Source organism: Bos indicus x Bos taurus, chromosome 8 (genome assembly GCF_003369695.1).
Source record: "Bos indicus x Bos taurus breed Angus x Brahman F1 hybrid chromosome 8, Bos_hybrid_MaternalHap_v2.0, whole genome shotgun sequence".
Taxonomy (NCBI): Eukaryota; Metazoa; Chordata; class Mammalia; order Artiodactyla; family Bovidae; genus Bos; species Bos indicus x Bos taurus.
The window spans coordinates 69588817-69608321 of NC_040083.1; the positions used below are offsets into that span (position 1 = coordinate 69588817).

A 19505-nucleotide genomic window follows, 5' to 3' on the forward strand; every position below is an offset into this window, starting at 1 on the left:
CCCAGTGAGGGTCTGGGAAGCCGTGCAGTCACACATTCGTTCAGTCAGTCCCTTAACCGTGTGTTCAGCACTTGCTGTTTGGTGACTACTCTTCTAGGTGCTAAAGACAAAACAGGGAACAAACAAAGGTTGTTCCTGCCTTAGCGAAGCTTAAGACAGAAGGCGTCACAGAGTAAACACACAGACATTTAATATGGCAGATGGTGGTAAGGGCTAGGGAGAAAAGGTCGGGAGGGTGCCCAGGGCAGGAAGGCTGCCACTTCACGCGGGCTGGTCAGGAAAGGCCCCTGAGAAGTGGCTTCTGAACTGAGAGCTAAGGTTGTGAAGGAGTTGTCCCTGCAGGGCTAGGGGAGGAGTGTTACTAAATGGGGAGCCTGGGGAACCCTGAGGCAGAGCAGGCCAGATTTGTTCTGGGGCCACAGAGAGGAGCTGGACTGCAGTGAGAGGGGCACGTGGTGGAGATGGAACCCAAAGATGCTGGGGTCAGGTCACCCAGGGCCTTGGGCTTTTACTCTATAAGAACTGAGGAGCCCCCAGGAGGCTTTGAGCTGAAGAGTGAGTGACAGGCTCTGACAGGTGGTGGCTGAAGTGACTCCCTCTGGCTGCCAGGTGGGGAAGAGATGGGGCCGGGTGGAGGCAAGGGACCAGTCAGGAGGTCTGTCCAGAATCCAGGCTAAAGACGACAGTGTCTCAGATCAGGGCAGTAGCAGCGGGCCTGATGGAATTCTGGAGACAGAATCATGGTAATTTGATGATGGATTGGATGTGGCATGAAAGAGACCAGTCAGGGATGACTTTAAACCTGAGTGAGTCCATGAAGTTGCCCTTTATAAATGTATATACACACAGGAAACGCAGGGAGGGGTTGTGTGTGTGCAAGTCTTAAGGGGCTTTCAGTTTTAGATACGGTTCATAAAAGTGGCAGTTGATGTTTGACTCTTTAGTGATCCCATGGACTGTAGCCCACCAGGCTCGTCTGTCCATGGGATTTTCCCAGGCAAGAATGCTGGAGTGGGTTGCCATTTCCTTCTCCAAGGGCTCTTCCCCACCCAGTGATCAAACCTGCATCTTTGGCATTGAACGCAGATTCTTTACCACTGAGCCACTGGGCAGTTGATAAACAGGTCTGTAGTTTCTAGGGTGAGGCTTAAGCTGTAGATGGAAATACCAAGCACCCACTCAAAGAGATTTTTGGTGTAAAGGTTCCCCAAGTAGCTCTGATGTACAGCTAAGGTTAGGAGTCCCTGAATAGACAGTATTTTTTAAGGTAGAAGACTGGACCAGATCACCCAAGGAGATGGAGAGACAGAGGCCCAGGGACTGAGCCCTGAAGTACTTGCTTGGAGAGATGGGCAGGAATCAACTAGGCTGCCTGGGAAGGGGCAGCTTGGGAGGCAGGAGGAAAACCAGAGTAGTCTCCCTGAAGCCAAGTGACAAGAAATTTCTAAAGGAGGAAGTGAACCTGTGTGACTGATGCTGCTGCTGATCAAATGGGACTGACTATTTGATCTGGTAACATGGAGGTCACTGGAGTCCTTGACAAGGGTGGCTCAGGCTGAAAGCCTGCTTATCAGGAAGTGGAATTGAAGACACTGAGTTTCTTATGGCCAGCATGCATGCAACCCTATGAACTGTAGCCTGCCAGGCTCCTCTGTTCATGGGATTTTCTAGGCAAGAATACTGGACTGGGTTGCCCTGCCCTCCTCCAGGGGATCTTCCCAACCCAGAAACTGAACCTGTGTCTCTTATGTCTCCTGCATTGGTAGGTGGGTTCTTTACCACTAGCGCCACCTGGGAAGCCCCTTATGGCCAGTAGTTGGCTGCAAAGGAAAGCAGAAAACTCCAAGAACTGGAGGAAGGTGTGGGATCCAGAGAGGGGGGTTGTGGTTTGCATTTAAGGTCAGGGCTGTAGTTACGTGTCTGTGTTCCAAGGAAATCAAGAGGGTTGGCTGGTCAGTAGCTCTGCCTTGGAGGCCCCAGAGAGTCCTGAGCACCTTGAAGAGTGGGTCTGGGCAAAGGGGGAAGATTTAGAAGAGGGTGCAGAAAGGGCAAGAGGGTGAAGGGGAAGTGGAATTCTCTAAATTGACCTGGCGAGGGCAGGTCTCCAAAGGTCAGGGAGAGGGTGTGTGTGGGAATGTAGGGAGGGAGGGGCAGGAGGGTTTGAGCAAGGCCACTGCCCTCTTGGCTCGCTCGGGTCCTAAGGCAGCCAGAGGCATTTCAAGCCCTCCTGAGAACTGCCCTCCTAATTCCTTCCCTCCCTCGAGACATTTTTTAGGCTCTGACTCAGCCCCTGGGCCCCTGCTCTAGGCAGGAGGGACTGGGAGCCTCTGGGGCTGCCTCCCAGGGCTCCCCATCCTTGTCCTCGCTTGCTGTCCCCACCCTGATCGAGTCCTTTCTGCTACCCTAGACCTACAGCTGGACTGGACCTTCGAGGAGGCACCCAAAGGTGAAGGCAGGGGTTGGGGGGTGGCATGCCCTAGCCTGGTGCCTGCATTTACCCCTCCCTGCAGCCACGCCTGGCTTTGGGGCTCCCCAGTTGGCTCAGCTCAACTTGTGAAGTTTGTACAGCCCATTTCCATGAGCTCCAAATCCCCTGGTCCATGGTATTAATAATTCAGAGCCCCTGAGTCACTGTCCAGCAAATGCCTAGCCCTGGCTCTGCTTTCTCTGGGCCTCTCTTTTCTCACGTGTAAAACAGGAACACCCCAGAGATGTTTCAAAGGTTTGGTAAAGAGTGTAAAGCTCTTGGCACCCAGCCCATAGTTACTGGTCCAGAGCATCACCCCTGTTCCCACCAGCCACCCAGGAGCGTGGGTAGGGGTGGGCCAGAACCTTCTATGGTCACCCAGGTGCCCTCAACCCCAGCTTTCACCTTCCATCGCTCCTGTTTATTTTCTCTCACTTTCAGTGGATTCTTCCTGTGCCACCTCTGCAGACTCAAGGCATCCAGGGCCCCAGCAGAGACCACCTGCCAGGCCAAACCAGATGTCGCCTCTGAGCGGGTGAGCCATCAAGGGGAGGGCCCCAGAGCTTCAGAGGGGTGCTGGCTTCCTTGAGGGGACTGGCACCCCCTGGTGGCCACAGCTGGCACAGTCTCGCACCAGGCCAGCAGGCTCCTGCTCATGGCTTTGCCCCTTTTTAGCGTTCCCACTGCTTGAGATCCTCCATGCCACCAGAGCCGAAGGGGGATGACCTGACTGCTGTTTGTGGTCAGGACCACCTGGGATGCCTCTGTATTTGGCAGCAGGAATTCATCACCCCAAAGGTCCATGCCTCATTTGGGGTGGAGAGCGGGGTAGCCTGTGGCTAGGTGTGGACCTGCAGCCATCCATTCTGAAGCCTGTGAGAAAACAAGGGGCATAGAGGATCACAGGCTTTGTCCCAGATGCCACTTAGAGAGGAACCCTGCAGACAGGTCAAGGACGCAGTGCATCTTTTCTAAGCAAACCACACAGGCTCAGCCCGAGCTGCAGGGGCTCAGCCCAACCTCAGGAATCAGGAGGCTCTCTGTCACAGTGTCACTAATGAGTTTCTGATTCCTTTCTGGGAACAGAGTGACCTCATTAGCCTGGCCTTAACTGGGCTGTGGCTCTTGGCATCATCAATAAGGTAGAAACTAAGATTTGGTCAAAATTTGGACCCAGATTTCTGGATTCTTGCCTGGAAAATTCCATGGACAGAGGAGCCTGGCGGGCTACAGTCCATGGGGTCGCAAAAATTTGGACGCAACTGAGCACGCACGTGCACCTCTGGATTCAAACCAGTGTGCTGCACTAGCCACGTGACCTTGACCAAGGTAACCAGTCTAAGCTTCTCTAGCTCCATCTGTTAAATGGGAATCAGAGGGTGGCATGAAGATCAAAGTACACTGCAAGTCTCCACAAACATGATTATCATACAAGCTTGATTATGACTAGTTGTTGTTGGTGTTCAGTTGCTCAGTTATGTCCGACTCTTTGTGATCCCATGGACTACAGCATGCCAGGCTCCTCTGTCCTCCACTGCCTCCTGGAGTTTTCTCAAATTCATGTCCATTGAGTCAGTGATGCTGTCTAACCATCTCGTCCTCTGTTGTTCCCTTCCCCTACCTTCAATCTTTCCTAACATCAGGGTCTTTTCCAATGAGTCAGTTCTTCCCATCAGGTGGCCAAAGGATTGGAGCTGCAGCTGCAGCATCAGTCCTTCCAATTATGACTACAGCTTCCTTAAATTAGGAACAATGTATTCCATTCTCATACCACTGTTGTTAGTGATGTTAAATTAGGAACAATGTATTCCATTCTCATATCACTGTTGTTAGTGATGTTCTTCCTAGAGTAGAGTCATAGTAACAGCCGACAAATCCTGCCCCTCCCCTCAGACATTCCATCACTTGATAAGCTTGGTACAGTGGTTCCACTTGGTGGAAATATTCAAATTCAGCAGAAACTGGAAGATTTCAGCCAGCCAAGAAGGGAGTCCTGGAAGGACACTCAGGTAACTGTGACAGATGACATCGATGATCTAGCACCTCAGGGAACTGAGACCTGTGGAGCAGAAGTAACTTGTTCAGAGCTCTGGGGTCAGGCCTGCAGGCTCTTTCCCCTGACCTGGGTTTTCCCGGAACTAAGATGTAGTCTCACACCCTTGAGTATGGGTGCAAGACCACTTGGTCATGGCGACCAACTTCATCGAAGCTGCACAGACGTACATACCCACAGTCATGGGGCCAGACAGAAGCCAAATGCAGGGTATTTCACCAAGGCCAGCAGGAAAGGGACTGGCCACTTCTGGAGCAGATGTGTATGTGTTACCCCTGTCTTGGGTGTCTCAGGTATGTTCCCTCACCTAAGATTCCCCACACCCTTATAAAGGTGGGAGTCATTCTCATAGGTGTTGAATCAGAGGCTCTGAGACCAAAGGAGACACAGCTAAGTGGTGGGACTGGAATTTGAATTCAGAGCTAATAACATTTTACTATTTAACACTGCTTCCACAGCCCAGAGCAGGTGGGGAGGGGGTGCAGCTCCCTCTCCAGGACTGTGTGCTCACACCTGCCTCTGTTTCCCTAAAACGAAACTGAAAGATGTCTTTGCCTTTCTTTAGAAGAAGCTGGGACGTCTCTGAAGAGTCTCTTAGAAGCACCTTCAGTTGCAGTCCTGGAGCACCCTCCTCCCTGCACCAGACCTCAAAGCAGGTAGCTTGCCCAGCATCCCCTCTCCCTGCCCAGCACTTCTCCCGTCACCATGCTCTCTGGTCAGGCTCTCTGCTGCAGTAGTCGGTATAGTCTGTATAGTCCATGGGGTCGCAAAGAGTCAGACACAACTGAGCGACTTTCGCTTTCTGCTGCAAGCACAGGTAAAGCTGTTCTTCATCTTGGAGCCTGTGCAGCCAGAAGATCCTGGAATTCTGGGGAGGGTGCTGATGGGCACGGAAGTGGACAGTGGCTGAAAGCCTGCTTTTCAAGCCTGGCCAGTGTCCCAGTACCCCTCTCTTCAACCTGATGCCTACTCCCTGCCATGCAGGTGCTCAGACGCCAAGAGAAAGCGGACAATGTCTGGACGGAAGAATCCTGGAACCAGTTTCTGCAAGAACTAGAGACTGGGCAGAAGGTGTGTGGGCCTGGTTCTCTGGAAAAGGATGTACCCTCAAATCGTGCATTAGGGGAGCGATTTCACCCCCTCTGACTCACTCTTCCCACTCTTAGCCCAAGAAACCACTGGTAGACGACCCTGTTGAGAAGCCCTCCCAGCCCATTGAGGTGCGTACTATGGGCAGGTGGGTGGGAGTGGACACAGTATGTTGGGGGACCAGTGAGGGATTTTCTGGGTGGTCAAGGTCCCCATGACCATGGGCCAAGGCCATGGACTCAAAACTCTGACCCTCTCCAGTCCCATATGGTTTAGCTCTGTACCCCCAGCATCCAGGACAGTGCCTGGCATACAGTGTGTGAAAGTGTTAGTTGTTCAGTCATGTCCGACTCTTTGCAACCCCATGGACTGTCGTCCACCAGGCTTCTCCGTCCATGAAATTCTCCAGGCAAGAATACTGAAGTTGGGTAGCCATTCCCATCTCCAGGGAATCTTCCCAACCTAGGGATCGAACCCAGGTCTCCTGCAGTGCAGGCAGATTCTTTGCCGTCTGACTCACCAGGGAAGCCTCTGGCATACAGTAGGTGCTAAGTAAACACGTGTTCAAAATTGTGTATTCATCACAGCAGGCCGAGAAGAGACTGATCAGGGTGGACTGGAATTGTCAGGAAGTATTCTTGGAAGATGGAGCTTGGAGGCCAGGCAAAGAGAGGGGGTGCCCAGGATGGGGGTGACACAGGCAGAGGCTGGAAGGGGGTGTGTGTGTGTGTGTGTGTGTGTGTGTGTGTGTGTGTGTGTGTGTGTAACACTCATCAGCTGGACTGGCTGTGGGAGGGAGGGATAGAGAGAAGCCAGGCTGTAGAGGGCCATAAAAGACTTGACAGGAGAGGAAGTAGGGAGCCTGGTCCTGAAACACATCAGGAAATACTGAAGTGTTACCCTGGTCGTAAGGGATGGGTGAGCTGGGTCAGCAAGGAGGGCCCTCCTGATACCCCAAGACACACCTCCTGGCAGGCCCAGAGGTAGTCAGCCTGGCCTGGCCCCGCCCCCTGAGCCTGCCCTTTACCCCAGCGCCTCGAGCTTTGACGTGTTGGCCATTAGGCTTCTCACACCTGATTTTCGCCCAGGCCAGCGCCCTCCACGGTATACTCCCCGCCCCCAACCTTGCCCCTGGCCCAAGTCTCTCCGCACAACCCGCCCCCAGGTCCTGCTGGAGAGAGAGCTGGCCAAGCTGAGCGCCGAGCTGGACAAGGACCTGCGGGCAATAGAGACTGGGCAGCCGTCCCCCAAGGTACCGGCCCCCCGGGGCCCTCCTGGTGGGTGCAGGAACCCCGAGCCGCGCAGGCATGGCTTTGGTGGGAGGGGCAGGCTGACGAGAGGCATCGCCTCCAGCTGCACTCGCGACCTTGGGCGACTCCATCCAAGTCTCCTCCCTTAAGTGCGGGGCGATCACTGTTCCTAGCGACCCCTAAGAGCCCTCCCTGGGCCGACTCCACGTCAGCTTCCCCTCCGGAGCCGGCGGGGTCCCTCGCCCCCGGGACCTCAGCCCCGGGGCCCCATGTCCCGGCCTTCCCTCCTCCTTCCAAACCCGCCGTCCCTCCCCCGGCTCCTCGCTCCTCCCGCTCCCGGCCCGCCGCCCCGCGTCCCTCCCGCCCCTCCTCTCCCGCTCCCCCTCCCGCTCCCTTCCCGGCCGCAAACTTTTCCGGAGGCGGCGTCCCGGGCCTTGACCGCGCCCGTCTCCCGCACAGAGCTCTCAGGCGCCCCGACGGTCCCGGGAGCCGCGGCCCCCAGCGCGGTGAGTGGCGGTGGAGACGTGGCGCGGGGAGGGGTGGCGAGCCCCGGACGCCGACAGCGGGAGGAGGGGCGGGAGCGCGGAGAGGGGCCGGCGGGGACCCGATCCGCCGCTCGTCGGCCGGGTTGGGGGGCCGTCCCTGGTCCGCCGAGGGAAGCTGGTTCCCCGGCCCGGGGGGACTCGGGTCGCAGCAGCGAAGGGATCCTGCGCTCACTCCCGCCTCCCCCACCCCCGGGCCGCACCCTTTCCCGGCCTTGACCACTCGGGAAGTAGGACATCCTGCTGAGGGCCCGGGACCTGGGAGACGCCTCCAGAGAAGGAGGGGTGGGGTAGGGGAGATGGGGGGAGGGAGTGGTGAGGGTGGGGGGCGTTCGGGCGGGCAGTGGGGAGCCGGGTCGAGGGTGAAGCTCCAGACAGGTGGCTCACTCCTGCGTCGTCCCCGCGCAGCCCGGCCTCCGCCTGGAGCTCCAGCTCCCCGAATGCACTTTACCCGAGTTCCTCCCTGAGCCCCCACAGGATGGCGGATGGAGGAAGCCCCTTCCTAGGTCGGAGGGACTTTGTCTACCCTTCCTCAGCTCGAGGTGAGAACCAGATACTGCTCTTGTTCTCACCCAGACGGCCCCCTCTGCCAGCACCACTGCTCCAGATAAGGTGGTGCCCCTGCAGAGGTGGCAGGAAGGTCACGGAACCCCCCTGTTCCCACTGGTTCCTGTCCTGGGCAGGGAGGGGGGGACAGAGCCCCATCCCAGCCCTGCCCCCCAAGACATGGCCTTCCGAAGCTGAGGCAGTGCTTCTCCACAGACCCTAGTGCCTCTGATCCAGGGGGCAGTCCTGCCAGGAAGGAAGAGAAGAAGGTAAGGGCGGGTGGGACCATCAGGGTGCAAGGAGGGCCTGGGCTGGGTCCCTGTGAGTGCTCTTGCCTACTTGCGGGCTGAATGACTGAGGTCACCTGCTCTGTCCTCTCCCCCTGCCCAGAGGAAGGCCGCCCGGCTCAAGTTTGACTTCCAGGCCCAGTCCCCTAAGTAAGTACCATTCTGCCTCTTGCCTTCCCTGTGGCAGTCCCTGGGAGGACAGGACTGCAGTGTGCCCCCCTAGAGGGTGGGGAGGGATTTCGGGGACACTGGGCAGAGTCTGGAGGACCCTGAGGACTTCAGATTGCTGAATGTCCTTGCTCTGGCCTTCAGGGAACTGACTCTGAAGAAGGGTGACATTGTCTACATCCACAAGGAGGTGGACAAGAACTGGCTGGAGGGAGAGCACCATGGCCGCCTGGGCATCTTCCCTGCTAATTACGTGGAGGTGAGTGGGGCGACAAGCAAGGGGCCCTGCCAGGAGGGTGGAAGGGTTTGCAGAGACTTAGAGAATGCAGACCCCCTTTAACCAGCCAGGGAACCTCTCCAGAACTGGCTGCTCCCTCACACCTGGCAAGTTTCCTAAGACTAAAACTGTGAGCTGGGGTAGGGGCCAAGTCTCAGCCTCATTCATGCCCTCCAGGAAATGTTTGTTAACGAAGGCCTAAAGGTGGAGCCCAGACCAGGGGGAAGAACAAAAAATCCCAGTTCCTGTACTGGAGGCCATCAGTCCTCTCAGCATCCCCCACTTTCACCACTCAGAATCCACCTCTCAAAACCTACATCTCCAGCTGTCTTTTGGGAAGAAATCTAATTGCAACTGACAAGAATATGAAGTCTGAGATGGTTCACCAGTCACATATACTTGTGTCCTCTCCTTCCTGTGTATCACCTCCCTCAATCCCCCGATCAACCTGGCAAAGTAGTAGATCACCCCCATTTTACAGATGCACTAAGGTTCAGAGCCAAGTTGTTAAGTAGAAAATCTAGAATCCGAATCCAGAGACAAGGTTCTGGGTTTGATAGATATGGGGCTATGAGTTATTGAGTATTTGCATCTTTTAAGGAATTTCAGATTATCTGATATATCAGCATAAAGTTGTTCATAATATTTCATTATTATCCTCTTAAATATTTATTTTTGACTGCACTGGGTCTTCATTGCTGCGACTGGGCTTTCTCTAGTTGCAGCAAGTGTGACTACACTTTCTAGTTGTGGTCCATGGGCTTCTCCTTGTGATGGCTTCTCTTGTTGCAGAGCACGGAGTCTAGAGTGCTCAGGCTTCAGTAGTTGAGGTGCACGAGCTTAGTTGCCCCGAGGCATGTGGTGTCTTCCCAGACTAGGGATTGAACCTATGTTTGTTATTATCCTCTTAATGTCAGTTCAGTTCAGAGGCTCAGTTGTGTCTGACTCTTTGCGACCCCATGAACCGCAGCACTCCAGGCCTCCCTGTCCATCACCAACTCCTGGAGTCCACCCAGACCCTTGTCCATTGAGTCAATGATGCCATCCAACCATCTCATCCTCTGTCGTCCCCTTCTCCTCCTGCCCTCAATGTTTCCCAGAATCAGGGTCTTTTCCAATGAGTCAGCTCTCTGCATCAGGTGGCCAAGGTATTGGAGTTTCAGCTTCAACATCAGTCCTTCCAATGAACACACGGGACTGATCTCCTTTAGGATGGAATGGTTGGATCTCCTCACAGTCCACAGGACTCTCAAGAGTCTTCTCCAACACCACAGTTCAAAAGCATCAATTCTTCAGCACTCAGCTTTCTTTATAGTTCAGCTCTCACATCCATACATGACCACTGGAAAAACCATAGCCTTGACTAGACAAACCTTTGTCGGCAAAGTAATATCTCTGCTTTTTAATATGCTATCTAGGTTGGTCCTAACTTTCCTTCCAAGGAGTAAGCGTCTTTTAATTTCATGGTTGCAGTCACCATCTGCAGTGATTTTGGAGCCCCCAAGTCAGCCACTGTTTCCACTGTTTCCACTGTTTCCCCATCTATGTGCCATGAAGTGATGGGATCGGATACCATGATCTTCGTTTTCTGAATGTTGAGCTTTAAGCCAACTTTTTCACTCTCCTCTTTCACTTTCATCAAGAGGCTCTTTAGTTCTTCTTCACTTTCTGCCATAAGGGTGGTGTCATCTGCATATCTGAGGTTACTGATATTTCTCCTGGCAATCTTGATTCCAGCTTGTGCTTCCTCCAGCCCAGCATTTCTCATGATGTACTCTGCATAGAAGTTAAATAAGCAGGGTGACAATATACAGCCTTGACATACTCCTTTTCCTATTTGGAACCAGTCTGTTGTTCCATGTCCAGTTCTAACTGTTGCTTCCTGACCTGCATACAGGTTTCTCAAGAGGCAGGTCAGGTGGTCTGGTATTCCCATCTCTTTCAGAATTTTCCACAGTTTATTGTGATCCAAAGTAATGTCCTTTCCTTCATTCCTGACATTGATAATCTCTGTCTTTTCTTATTCTGGCTAGAAATTGGTTAATTTTATGGATCTTTTCAAAGAAACAACTTTCAATTTCATTGATTTTTCTCTACTTTTGTTTTCAATTTCATTGATTTCTGCCTCTTCATTATTTCCTTTATTCAGCTTGTGTTAAGTTCTTTTTCTAGTTTCTTTGAGTGGTAGTTCAGATTATTGATCTGAAACCTTTTTCTCCTAAGTGTAAACATTTAATGCTATAAATTCCTCTCTAAGTATAGCTTTTACCTACAACCCACAGATGTTGATATTCTGTTTTTGTTTTTTTTCATTCAGCTCAGACTATTGTCATTTCTTTGTGGCTTCCTCTTTGACCCATCGATTGAGTCGTCTATTTCAGGCTCTTTATCTCCTAGGCATCAATAGACCTCCTCTATCCTTAAAACAATGTCCCTGATCCTGAAGTTCCACAAGTATATACAGTATTGCATATCATCAGTCATTTACATCTTGAAATGCCGGAAGTGTTACTCAGTCGTGTCCAACTCTTTGCGACTCCATGCACTGTTGCCCCACCAGGCAATCGTCTGAGCCACCAAGGAAGTTTTATATCTTAGTATGAACTAGTTTATTAGCATCTTGATTTTTCTGAGTAGGATGAAGTGACAAGAGCATGGGGACCCTGGGCACATGATGGGGTAAAAGTGGAGGGGGAGGAGGGACACTTGGTTCTAAGCAGTGGTGAAATGGTAGATCCTCACTTTTAGAACAGGCTACCAGGAGTTCCCTGCTCCTTGGTACCTCTCATATCCTTCTGTGCCCCAATGTAAACTCTCCTGTTTGCACCGCCATTGTCCACTCTGATAATGCCCACTCCACATAACTTCTGGTGAAAATTCTTCCTCCAGAAGCATTCTGGGACTGACTACCCCTGTGCCCTGTGCTCACTGCTGGCTCCCCCCAGGCTTGTGTTTGGTATCTGTCTCCAGTGTGGTCTGGGGACAGACCTTGCTCATATTGCTTCCCCAGGAGCCCAGGTCTGTGCCCAGTTGATACCCAAGCTGAATCACGTCCTCTCTTCCTCCAGGTGCTGCCAGCAGATGAGATTCCCAAGCCCATCAAGCCTCCGACCTACCAGGTGCTGGAGTATGGAGAAGCCGTGGCCCAGTACAACTTCAAGGGGGATCTGGAGGTGGAGCTTTCCTTCAGAAAAGTACGCTTGGCCAGGGGGAAAGGGGGGTGGGGCAGGGTAAGGGCAGCTGAAGACATAGGTAAATGTGTGCAGTAAAAATATTCTTTAAAAAAAAAATCAGATATACCTATTTTCACTAGTGTTTCAGATTTTTATTCTCAATCTCTTTGGATATATTTCCCTTAATTGTGCCCATTTTAATTTATTTACTTTTATTATTTTTTTTTGCTGCATAGGCTCTTTGTTGTGGCACGCAGGCTTCTGTTACAGCACGTGGGTTCTAGAGCATGTGGGCTCAGTCGTTGTGGTGCTCAGGCTCTCTAGTTGTGGCATGGGGGCTTGGTTGCCCCACAGCATGTACAATTTTAGTTCCCTGACCAGGGATTAAACCGAGTCCCCTGCATTGGTAGGCGGACTCTTAACCATTGGACCATCAGGGAAGTCTCCTGTCCATTTTTATTTGTTTATTTATTTTAATTTATTTGGTTGTCCTGGGTCTTAGTTGCAGCATGTGGGATCTAGTTCCCTGACCAGGGACCGAACCTGGGCCCCCTGCATTGGGAGTGCAGAGTCTTAGCCACTGAAACACCAGGGAAGTCCCTTGCCCATTTTTAAAATGTTCAAAACTTCTAGAGTAGTTGTGCTTTTTCTCAAGTTGCAGGTTGGTAGGCTGTGAGGATCACATCAGCATTTTAAAAATAATAGAATGGAAGTCTTAGAATACCTTGCATGTAGAAAGGGTATTTCATCCAACTCTTAGACAGGTGTGTGTGTGTGTGTGTGGGTGGGTGTACTGGATTGATATTACAACATATTCTTTTTACTATAGATAATGGTTCAGAAAGCTTGAAAAATGTTGAGACTTCCCTGACAGTCCAGTGGTTAAGGCTCTGCACTTCTAATGCAGGCGACACAGGTTCTATCCCTGGTCAGGGAATTAAGTTCCCACGTGCAATGCAGTGCAGCCAAAAAATTCAAAAACAAAGAAAAAAAAGAAAATGGAGTAATGCCCCAGAAAGCAAGGGAACTGGTCCCTCTTGGTTTATTTTGAGGGCAAAGGGCGTGAATGCACCTAGTGAATGTTGCCCTGGAAGAGCTGGCCTAGCGAGAGAGGAGGAAGGGGATGGCTGGATGGAGAGAGGTGGGAGCAGGAGGGGGGCTGGAGACCGTCCTTCCTAGGACAGCCCCACTAACAGTAGTCAGTATGTGGGCTTGGGGACACACCAGCTGTCCTCAGGGAGTTTGTTTTTGGATGCGGTGATGACCTCCAAGGTGGAGGCAGGAAAGGACCCAGTCATGGCAGTGGTGCTAACACCTGCGCGGTACTCCTTACCAACCTGCCATGGAGCTGTGTGACCTGTATATAACCAGCTGGTGCCCTCCAAGCCTGATCCCTCCATGCAAGGTGTTAGGTTACAATGACTCTGCACCCTCCTGTGCCTGGCAGCCAAGGGCCTGCAGATACTACCTCCCTCCCTCTCTGTGACCAGGGGGAGCGCATCTGCCTGATCCGCAAGGTGAATGAGCACTGGTACGAGGGCCGCATCTCGGGCACCGGGCGCCAGGGCATCTTCCCCGCCAGCTACGTGCAGGTGACCCGGGAGCCCCGGGTCCGGCTCTGTGATGACGGCCCCCAGCTCCCTGCATCTCCCCGCCTGCCCACCGCCCGCCTGGTCTGTCGCCCCAGCTCTCCTTTAACGCCACGCAGCCCAGCTGACCCCACTGACTGGGGGGTCCAGACCTCCCCCCGCCGCACCGGCTTCTCCCTCCCTCCCCAGGAGTCCAGACCCCAGACCCAGGTAAGGTGACCTGCCTCAGACCCGAGAGTGAGCCCTGCTCCCTGTGCTGTATTCCCCGTTCCTGGGAGGCTCTGTGTTGTGGAATTCCCCCAACTGCTCAGGATAGTCTAGTGGGGTGACTGAAGAGAACCTTGTGTTGCAGTCCTTGAGGACCCCAGACCCTGGAGCTGCAGCCCAGGGAGGCAGGGGTCTCTAGATGGGACCCCCAAACCAGCACAGGCCTCCTGACCTTCCAGAGTCCACTCTTGGGATTTACCTGTATCAGCGTCTTGGGACAGGGTGTGCTGGGAGCCGGGGTGTCTGCCATTCACCTGCTGTGTGACCTTGGGCAGATGACTTACCTTCTCTGGGTTTGGGTTTCCTCACTTGTAGAATGGGGACAGCGAGTCCCACTGCAGAGGGTGGTTAGTAGGAAGTAGCTGATGGGCAATGATGGCCATTGGTCGTCATGCTGACATTGACCACAGACAAGGGCATGTGCTCCTATGTTCATCCCTCACTCAGCAAACTGTTATGGGCAGATAGAGCCCATGCACAGGACTCCTCCTGCTCCCAGCTCTGTGCACACGTACAGATCAGCCACCTCCCCTACCTGGGCCCAACTTCCCAGTACCTGTGAGGTTACAGTCAGACAGGTCTCCCTGTACTATGGGGACTGCAAGATGAGATGAGGCAGCGTGGGATGCTGTTCCTGGGGAAAGGGGCAGGCCGGTTCATGCCTCCTTCCTCATGTTTGCATGTGCCCACCTGCCCTCCTATGGACCCAGAGTCTCAGCACCCCCAGGTCAGCTCTGTCCCATCCTGGAGGCTCCAGCCATCCCCCGGACCTGGGGACCTCATCCTCTACCACCAGCGAGATACACTGGACCCCGTGAGTACCATCTGGGACGCTTGGTCGGGGTTGGGGGCTACTCCACAGGCAGTGTTGAGCACATACTAATTTACTCCTCCCTACCCAGGATGGAGTTGGGAAATTTCTCCTAAGGAGTGCTTGTCCTTATAGTGCTTACGGGTGATTTTAGTGGGGTGTGTGCGGGGCAGGGGGTGCGGGAGTGGGAGGACACTTGCCTGCAGTGTTCCTGACCTGTCCCTCCCAGCTCTGGGCCTGAGAGCAAGCCTCCCACACTGGGCACCTCTCCCCTCCATCTCTCACTGGGTTTCCAGGGCTGAGGTCAGTGTGGGTGTGTGCGCAAAGTGGAACACAGATTTGAAGGCATTGAGAGCTCAGGGGAGGTGGAGTGTGGGTGATTAGGGTTTGGAGAGCAAGGAGCAGGCCTCGGATGGAGGCACTGAAGCTGGAAAGAATCGCCATGCCCAGAGCTGGGCCAGAGACTAATGGGAGCATGGAGGGACCTGGGAAATTCCAAGAATGTGTCCACCTTGGTTCGGGACTAGCCAGGCCTGGTCTGGGGAGGGGTTAGGGTCCTGGTGGTTGCTATGGCAATGTTTCCTGTAGGTACCGGGCGATGTACCAGTACAGGCCCCAGAATGAGGATGAGCTGGAACTGCGGGAGGGGGACCGTGTGGACGTTATGCAGCAGTGTGACGACGGCTGGTTTGTGGGTAGGTGGGCCTGGCGGGCAGGCTGGGGGCAGGTGCATCTCAGAGTTCTAGGGGACTGAGCTGGGGGACAGGCCAGAAAGGGTATCTCAGAGTCCTGGGGGGAGGGCCTGGGGGAGAGGCCAGAAAGGTTATCTCAGGATCCTGTGGGGATTTGAGTGGCTGCTCCTGCCTGCCAGGACTGGTTCAGCAAAGATTCATGAGCTGACCACCTCCCACCCTTCCAGCCCAGCACTGGCTGCTTTCCCAAAGCCAGCACTCTGTTGTTCTCATTCCCTGAAGAAGGGTGAGGCCTGGGAGGAAACCAGACTTGCTCAGGGTCATTGTTGAAGCCAGTGGGACTCAGGGATTCCTGACCCCCAGGCCTCTGTTCCTTCCATCATACACCTGTGTCTGGGGAGCAGTCCTTGGGTGGGAGGGTTGTGGGGGGACTTGTCTCCTGAGACGCTGAGCCCTTGGTGGAGAGGACCAAGTCTCACACCTGTGTGTCCCCACCCCCACCACCCAGAGCTAGAAGCTAGCTCTCTCACCCCCAAGAGAAGAGAGAGGAAAAAGATCTGAGCCCTCAAGGCTGACTCAAGGGCAGCTCAGGCAAGGACTAAAGCAGGAAGTCTCAGGTTGGCCTTGGCCTGGTTCACGGTGACCACTCAGCATGCTTTTTTCCCAGAGTGAGCGGGTCAGGTCCAGGCTGCAGCTTCAGGGGATGGGGTCATCCCTAGAGAGCAGTGAGCATCCAGAAGCTCTAGCTCAACAGGCTCCAGGGCCTGAAGGGTTGCGGGGGTACCTTGGGAGGAGTGGCCACAGGAGTGACAGCCTTCCTCTCTCATCTGAATCCAGCACCTCAGTGCTGACCACCCTTCTGACACACCAGTAACTATGAAGCACCAGCTTATTAAAATGGGGCTTTGCAGGTGGTGCTAGTGGTAAAGAATGCGCCTGCCAATGTAGATGTAAGAGATGCGGGTTTGATCCCTGGGTTGGGAAGATCCCCTGGAGGAGGGCTTGGCAACTCGCTCTGGTATTTATGCCTGGAGAATCCCATGGACAGAAGAACCTGGCGGGCTATAGTCCATAGGGTCGCAAAGAGTCAGACACAACTGAAGGGACTTAACACACACACACACACACACACCACACACACCCCAAACACACACACACACACAGAGCTTGTTAGCAGTCCTTTCCTTGGATGGGTGGGCTTGAGGGCACATTCTTTTTTTTTCATTTACAAGTTTTATTCCATGCAGTTAACTTTTTGTATCTTCAAAGTCAATTTACTTTAAAAAATTAGTATTTCTTATTCATCATAAAATCCATCCACCTCCCCCAAGGAAACCAAATTCATGGAAGGAGTAATTTAGGTCTAAGGTGTTAGTTGCTCAGTTGTGTCCGACTCTTTGCAACCCCATGGACTGTAGCTTGCCAGGTTCCTCTGTCCATGGGATTTCCCAGGTAAGAATGCTAGAGTGGGTAACCATTCCCTCCTCCAGGGGATCTTCCCAACCCAGGGATCCAACCTGGGTCTCCTGCATTGCAGGCAGATTCTTCACCATCTGAGCCAGCAGGGAAGCCCAGTTGTCAATTTTTTGGCTACACCACACGGCTTGTGGTATCTTAGTTCCCTGACCAGGAATAGAACATGCATCCTCTGCATTGGAAGCACGGAGTCTTAACCACTGGACTGGGGGCAGCTGAAATAGGTACTATAGGTTTGTGACAAAGGCTTTGTAGCCCACCATGCTGTACATATATGGCAAAATGGCAGCACTTTGTGCGCGAGTGCAAAGTCGCTCAGCTGTGTCCAACTCTTTGCAACCTTATGGACTATACCCACCAGGGTCCTCTCTCCATGGGCTTCTCCAGGCAAGAATACTGGAGTTTGTTGCCATGCCCTCCTCCAGGGGGTCTTCCCGACCCAAGGATTGAACCCTCATCTCTTACGTCTCCTACATTGGCAGTCGGGTTCTTTACTATTAGCACCACCTGATCAAGTTCACCTAAATGAAGTCTTGGGGACACATTCTAATTTTAGTCTGTACACTTCTGCATTTTTTTCTTTTTTTACAACTCCTATTAAAGATAAGAGGAAAAAGTACCACTTTTGTGGAATAAGCCCCAAGGGCTTTTTTAGAGGGAAGGTTGAGAACAGTTGTCTTCTCAGTTACACTGGCACATTTCAAGTGCTCATCAGCCACATGTGAGTATCATTTTGGACAGTGCAGATCAGGGAAGGCTTCCTGGAGGAACTGAGGGAGGCGGTGGAAGGATTTGGGGAGGCAGAGAGGAGAAGGGAGGCCCTCTAGGGAGGGGAAGAGTATCAGTAAGGCCTAGGGGCAAGAGGGCCCTCAGCTGCTCACAGAAGTGGGTGGCTGCCTGAGGGGAAGGGACGGTCAGAACTTTAATTTAATTTTATTTTCCTGTAGCTCCTAGCATTTCTCTTCCTCTACCCCAGGACACAAATTTTGGGGGGTTGTAGTAGACAGAAGCCTGGATTTTGGTCCCGCTTCTACCTCTGAGCAGCTGAATGCTTTGGGGGAATTGACATGGCCTTGTCATATACCTTACCTGCCCCATCTCTAAAATTAGGGTGTCATACTAGACCAGTGAGATTCCTCCCTACTTAAGTTCTGTGATTCATTCTCCTGCTTCCTTGCTTTCCTGAGGGGTTATTCAGGGCTGTGTGCAAAGTTATGCACAGTTGGTTGAGTGCTCAGATTCGCCCATCATTATCAACATCATGATGCGTGGCTGGGCCCATCTTGGAGGCTTCTGCTTCTAGGGGCCAAGAGTGAGGAAAAGTAGACTCCTCCTTCCCTGGGACCTGGATTCCACCTGCAGTTCTGGGTACTGCCAGCAGAGGGCAGGGCTCTCACTTCCCCACCACCACCACTAGCTCACCCCATTCCTGTTTTTAAAAGTGGGGAATGTTCTTTCTGTCTTTCCTCTTTCAGGTGTCTCCAGGAGGACCCAGAAATTTGGGACATTCCCTGGAAATTATGTAGCCCCGGTGTGAGTGGTCTCCGTGGCAACTCAGAGCCCACCCAGGATGGGGTGGGGAACAGAGCACTTATGGGAGGGAGAGAGGACCCCCCCTACACATACCCCTCCCCCAGGACCTGAGCTGCTGGCATCTGCAGACAAGCCCAGCAGTCTTTCCTACAGAACCTCCCTTGAAGCCCCCTGGACTGATTCCCACCCACGACTCACAAGCATTCCTCTAACAGCCCTTTTATTTCCTCCCCTTCCCCACTCCCCAAATATAGAGGTCTGCTTTGAAGTGGAGACTGTTTCAGGCCTTATTGAGACCAGACCCCTGAGTCCCCCACCCCACTATGGCGTTTCCTTTTAACAGGGACCGGCTCCCAGCTTTACCCCCATGGGGTTCCTCTAACAAGAACCAGCTTCCTAACCTAATAGAGACCAAAGGCCGCCTGTGCCTGGAGGGCTTTCTCCCTTGTCACTGCAGCTTGCTTGCCATCCTCTCTGCCTCCCTGCCTCCAGCTGGGCCTGGGAGTGTGGTGGGGGATGGACACGACTCTTCCTTAGTATTTGCTGCCTGGCAAGAGGTCTTGCCTGAAGGCTCCCTCTTCCCAAAGGCTGCCAAACCCTGTGCCTGGGCCGTGCTCATCATTCTGGCTGCCTTGGTGCCCAGGAAGAGCGGGGCTTCCAAGGACTGGCCTGTCCCAGATGTATTCCAGGGAAACGGGTATGTGCTGTCCTCCTGCCAGCCCAGCAGCCCTCAAGTCCCCCCTGGAAGCAGAGAATGTAAAATAAATCTGGGTACCAGGGACCTTGCCTTCCTGTCCTTTTTCTTTGGGTTATGGTGAGGGCTCCTCCCTCTTAGGATTATGGGAATTCTTTCTGCCGTAGGCTGATCTGGGAATCAAGTGGGATGTGAATGAGTGTGTGTGTGTGTGTGTGTGTGTGTGAAAGGGAAGGCTGGAAAAGCACCATCATTATCTCTAAAGATCTCAGGTCTCAGGAAGGATTGGGCAGCCTGGAGGATCTGGCAAGCTGTGCTGAGAGAACTAACATCACAGGGAGCAGGGCAATACCTGATTGTGGGGAGAAACCAGAGATGGGAGCGGAAGGTGGCCTCATTTGCAGCAGTTTGATCCTGGAGCTGCCATGGGGTTGCTGAACTAGACATTTCTGTTTGCTCTGCTCCTCATGTTTTCTTTCTCTGGGCTCTCGTGTGTTTGTTTACTTTCTTTTTTGGGCTTGGGTTTTTGAGCAATCGATGGCAGGAAGCTGGGAGTGGTGGAGCACAGCTAGCCAAGGCCAATCTTCTGGC

General features: G+C 53.2%; 1 protein-coding gene across 10 annotated transcripts in view; it reads left to right on the forward strand.

Moving 5' to 3' along the window:
* Positions 1–19001, forward strand: part of SORBS3 (sorbin and SH3 domain containing 3) — a 30015-nt gene extending 11014 nt beyond the window's left edge. For 2 of the 10 annotated variants that reach the window (XM_027549866.1, XM_027549872.1), the window contains 16 exons: positions 2408–2446; positions 2909–3002; positions 5086–5176; positions 5505–5591; positions 5687–5740; positions 6775–6861; positions 7319–7365; positions 7810–7943; positions 8164–8216; positions 8338–8384; positions 8547–8661; positions 11748–11873; positions 13343–13651; positions 14419–14522; positions 15108–15214; positions 18163–18493. In XM_027549866.1, coding sequence (XP_027405667.1) covers positions 2408–2446; positions 2909–3002; positions 5086–5176; positions 5505–5591; positions 5687–5740; positions 6775–6861; positions 7319–7365; positions 7810–7943; positions 8164–8216; positions 8338–8384; positions 8547–8661; positions 11748–11873; positions 13343–13651; positions 14419–14522; positions 15108–15214; positions 18163–18224 — 1556 coding nt within the window. In that variant the 3' untranslated portion in view covers positions 18225–18493. Of the gene's footprint in view, positions 1–2407; positions 2447–2908; positions 3003–5085; positions 5177–5504; positions 5592–5686; positions 5741–6774; positions 6862–7318; positions 7366–7431; positions 7687–7809; positions 7944–8163; positions 8217–8337; positions 8385–8546; positions 8662–11747; positions 11874–13342; positions 13652–14418; positions 14523–15107; positions 15215–18162 lie in introns of those variants that run through there. The other 8 variants (XM_027549864.1, XM_027549868.1, XM_027549870.1 and 5 more) reach the window with 6 other exon arrangements.
* Positions 19002–19505: the final 504 nt, after the last annotated feature.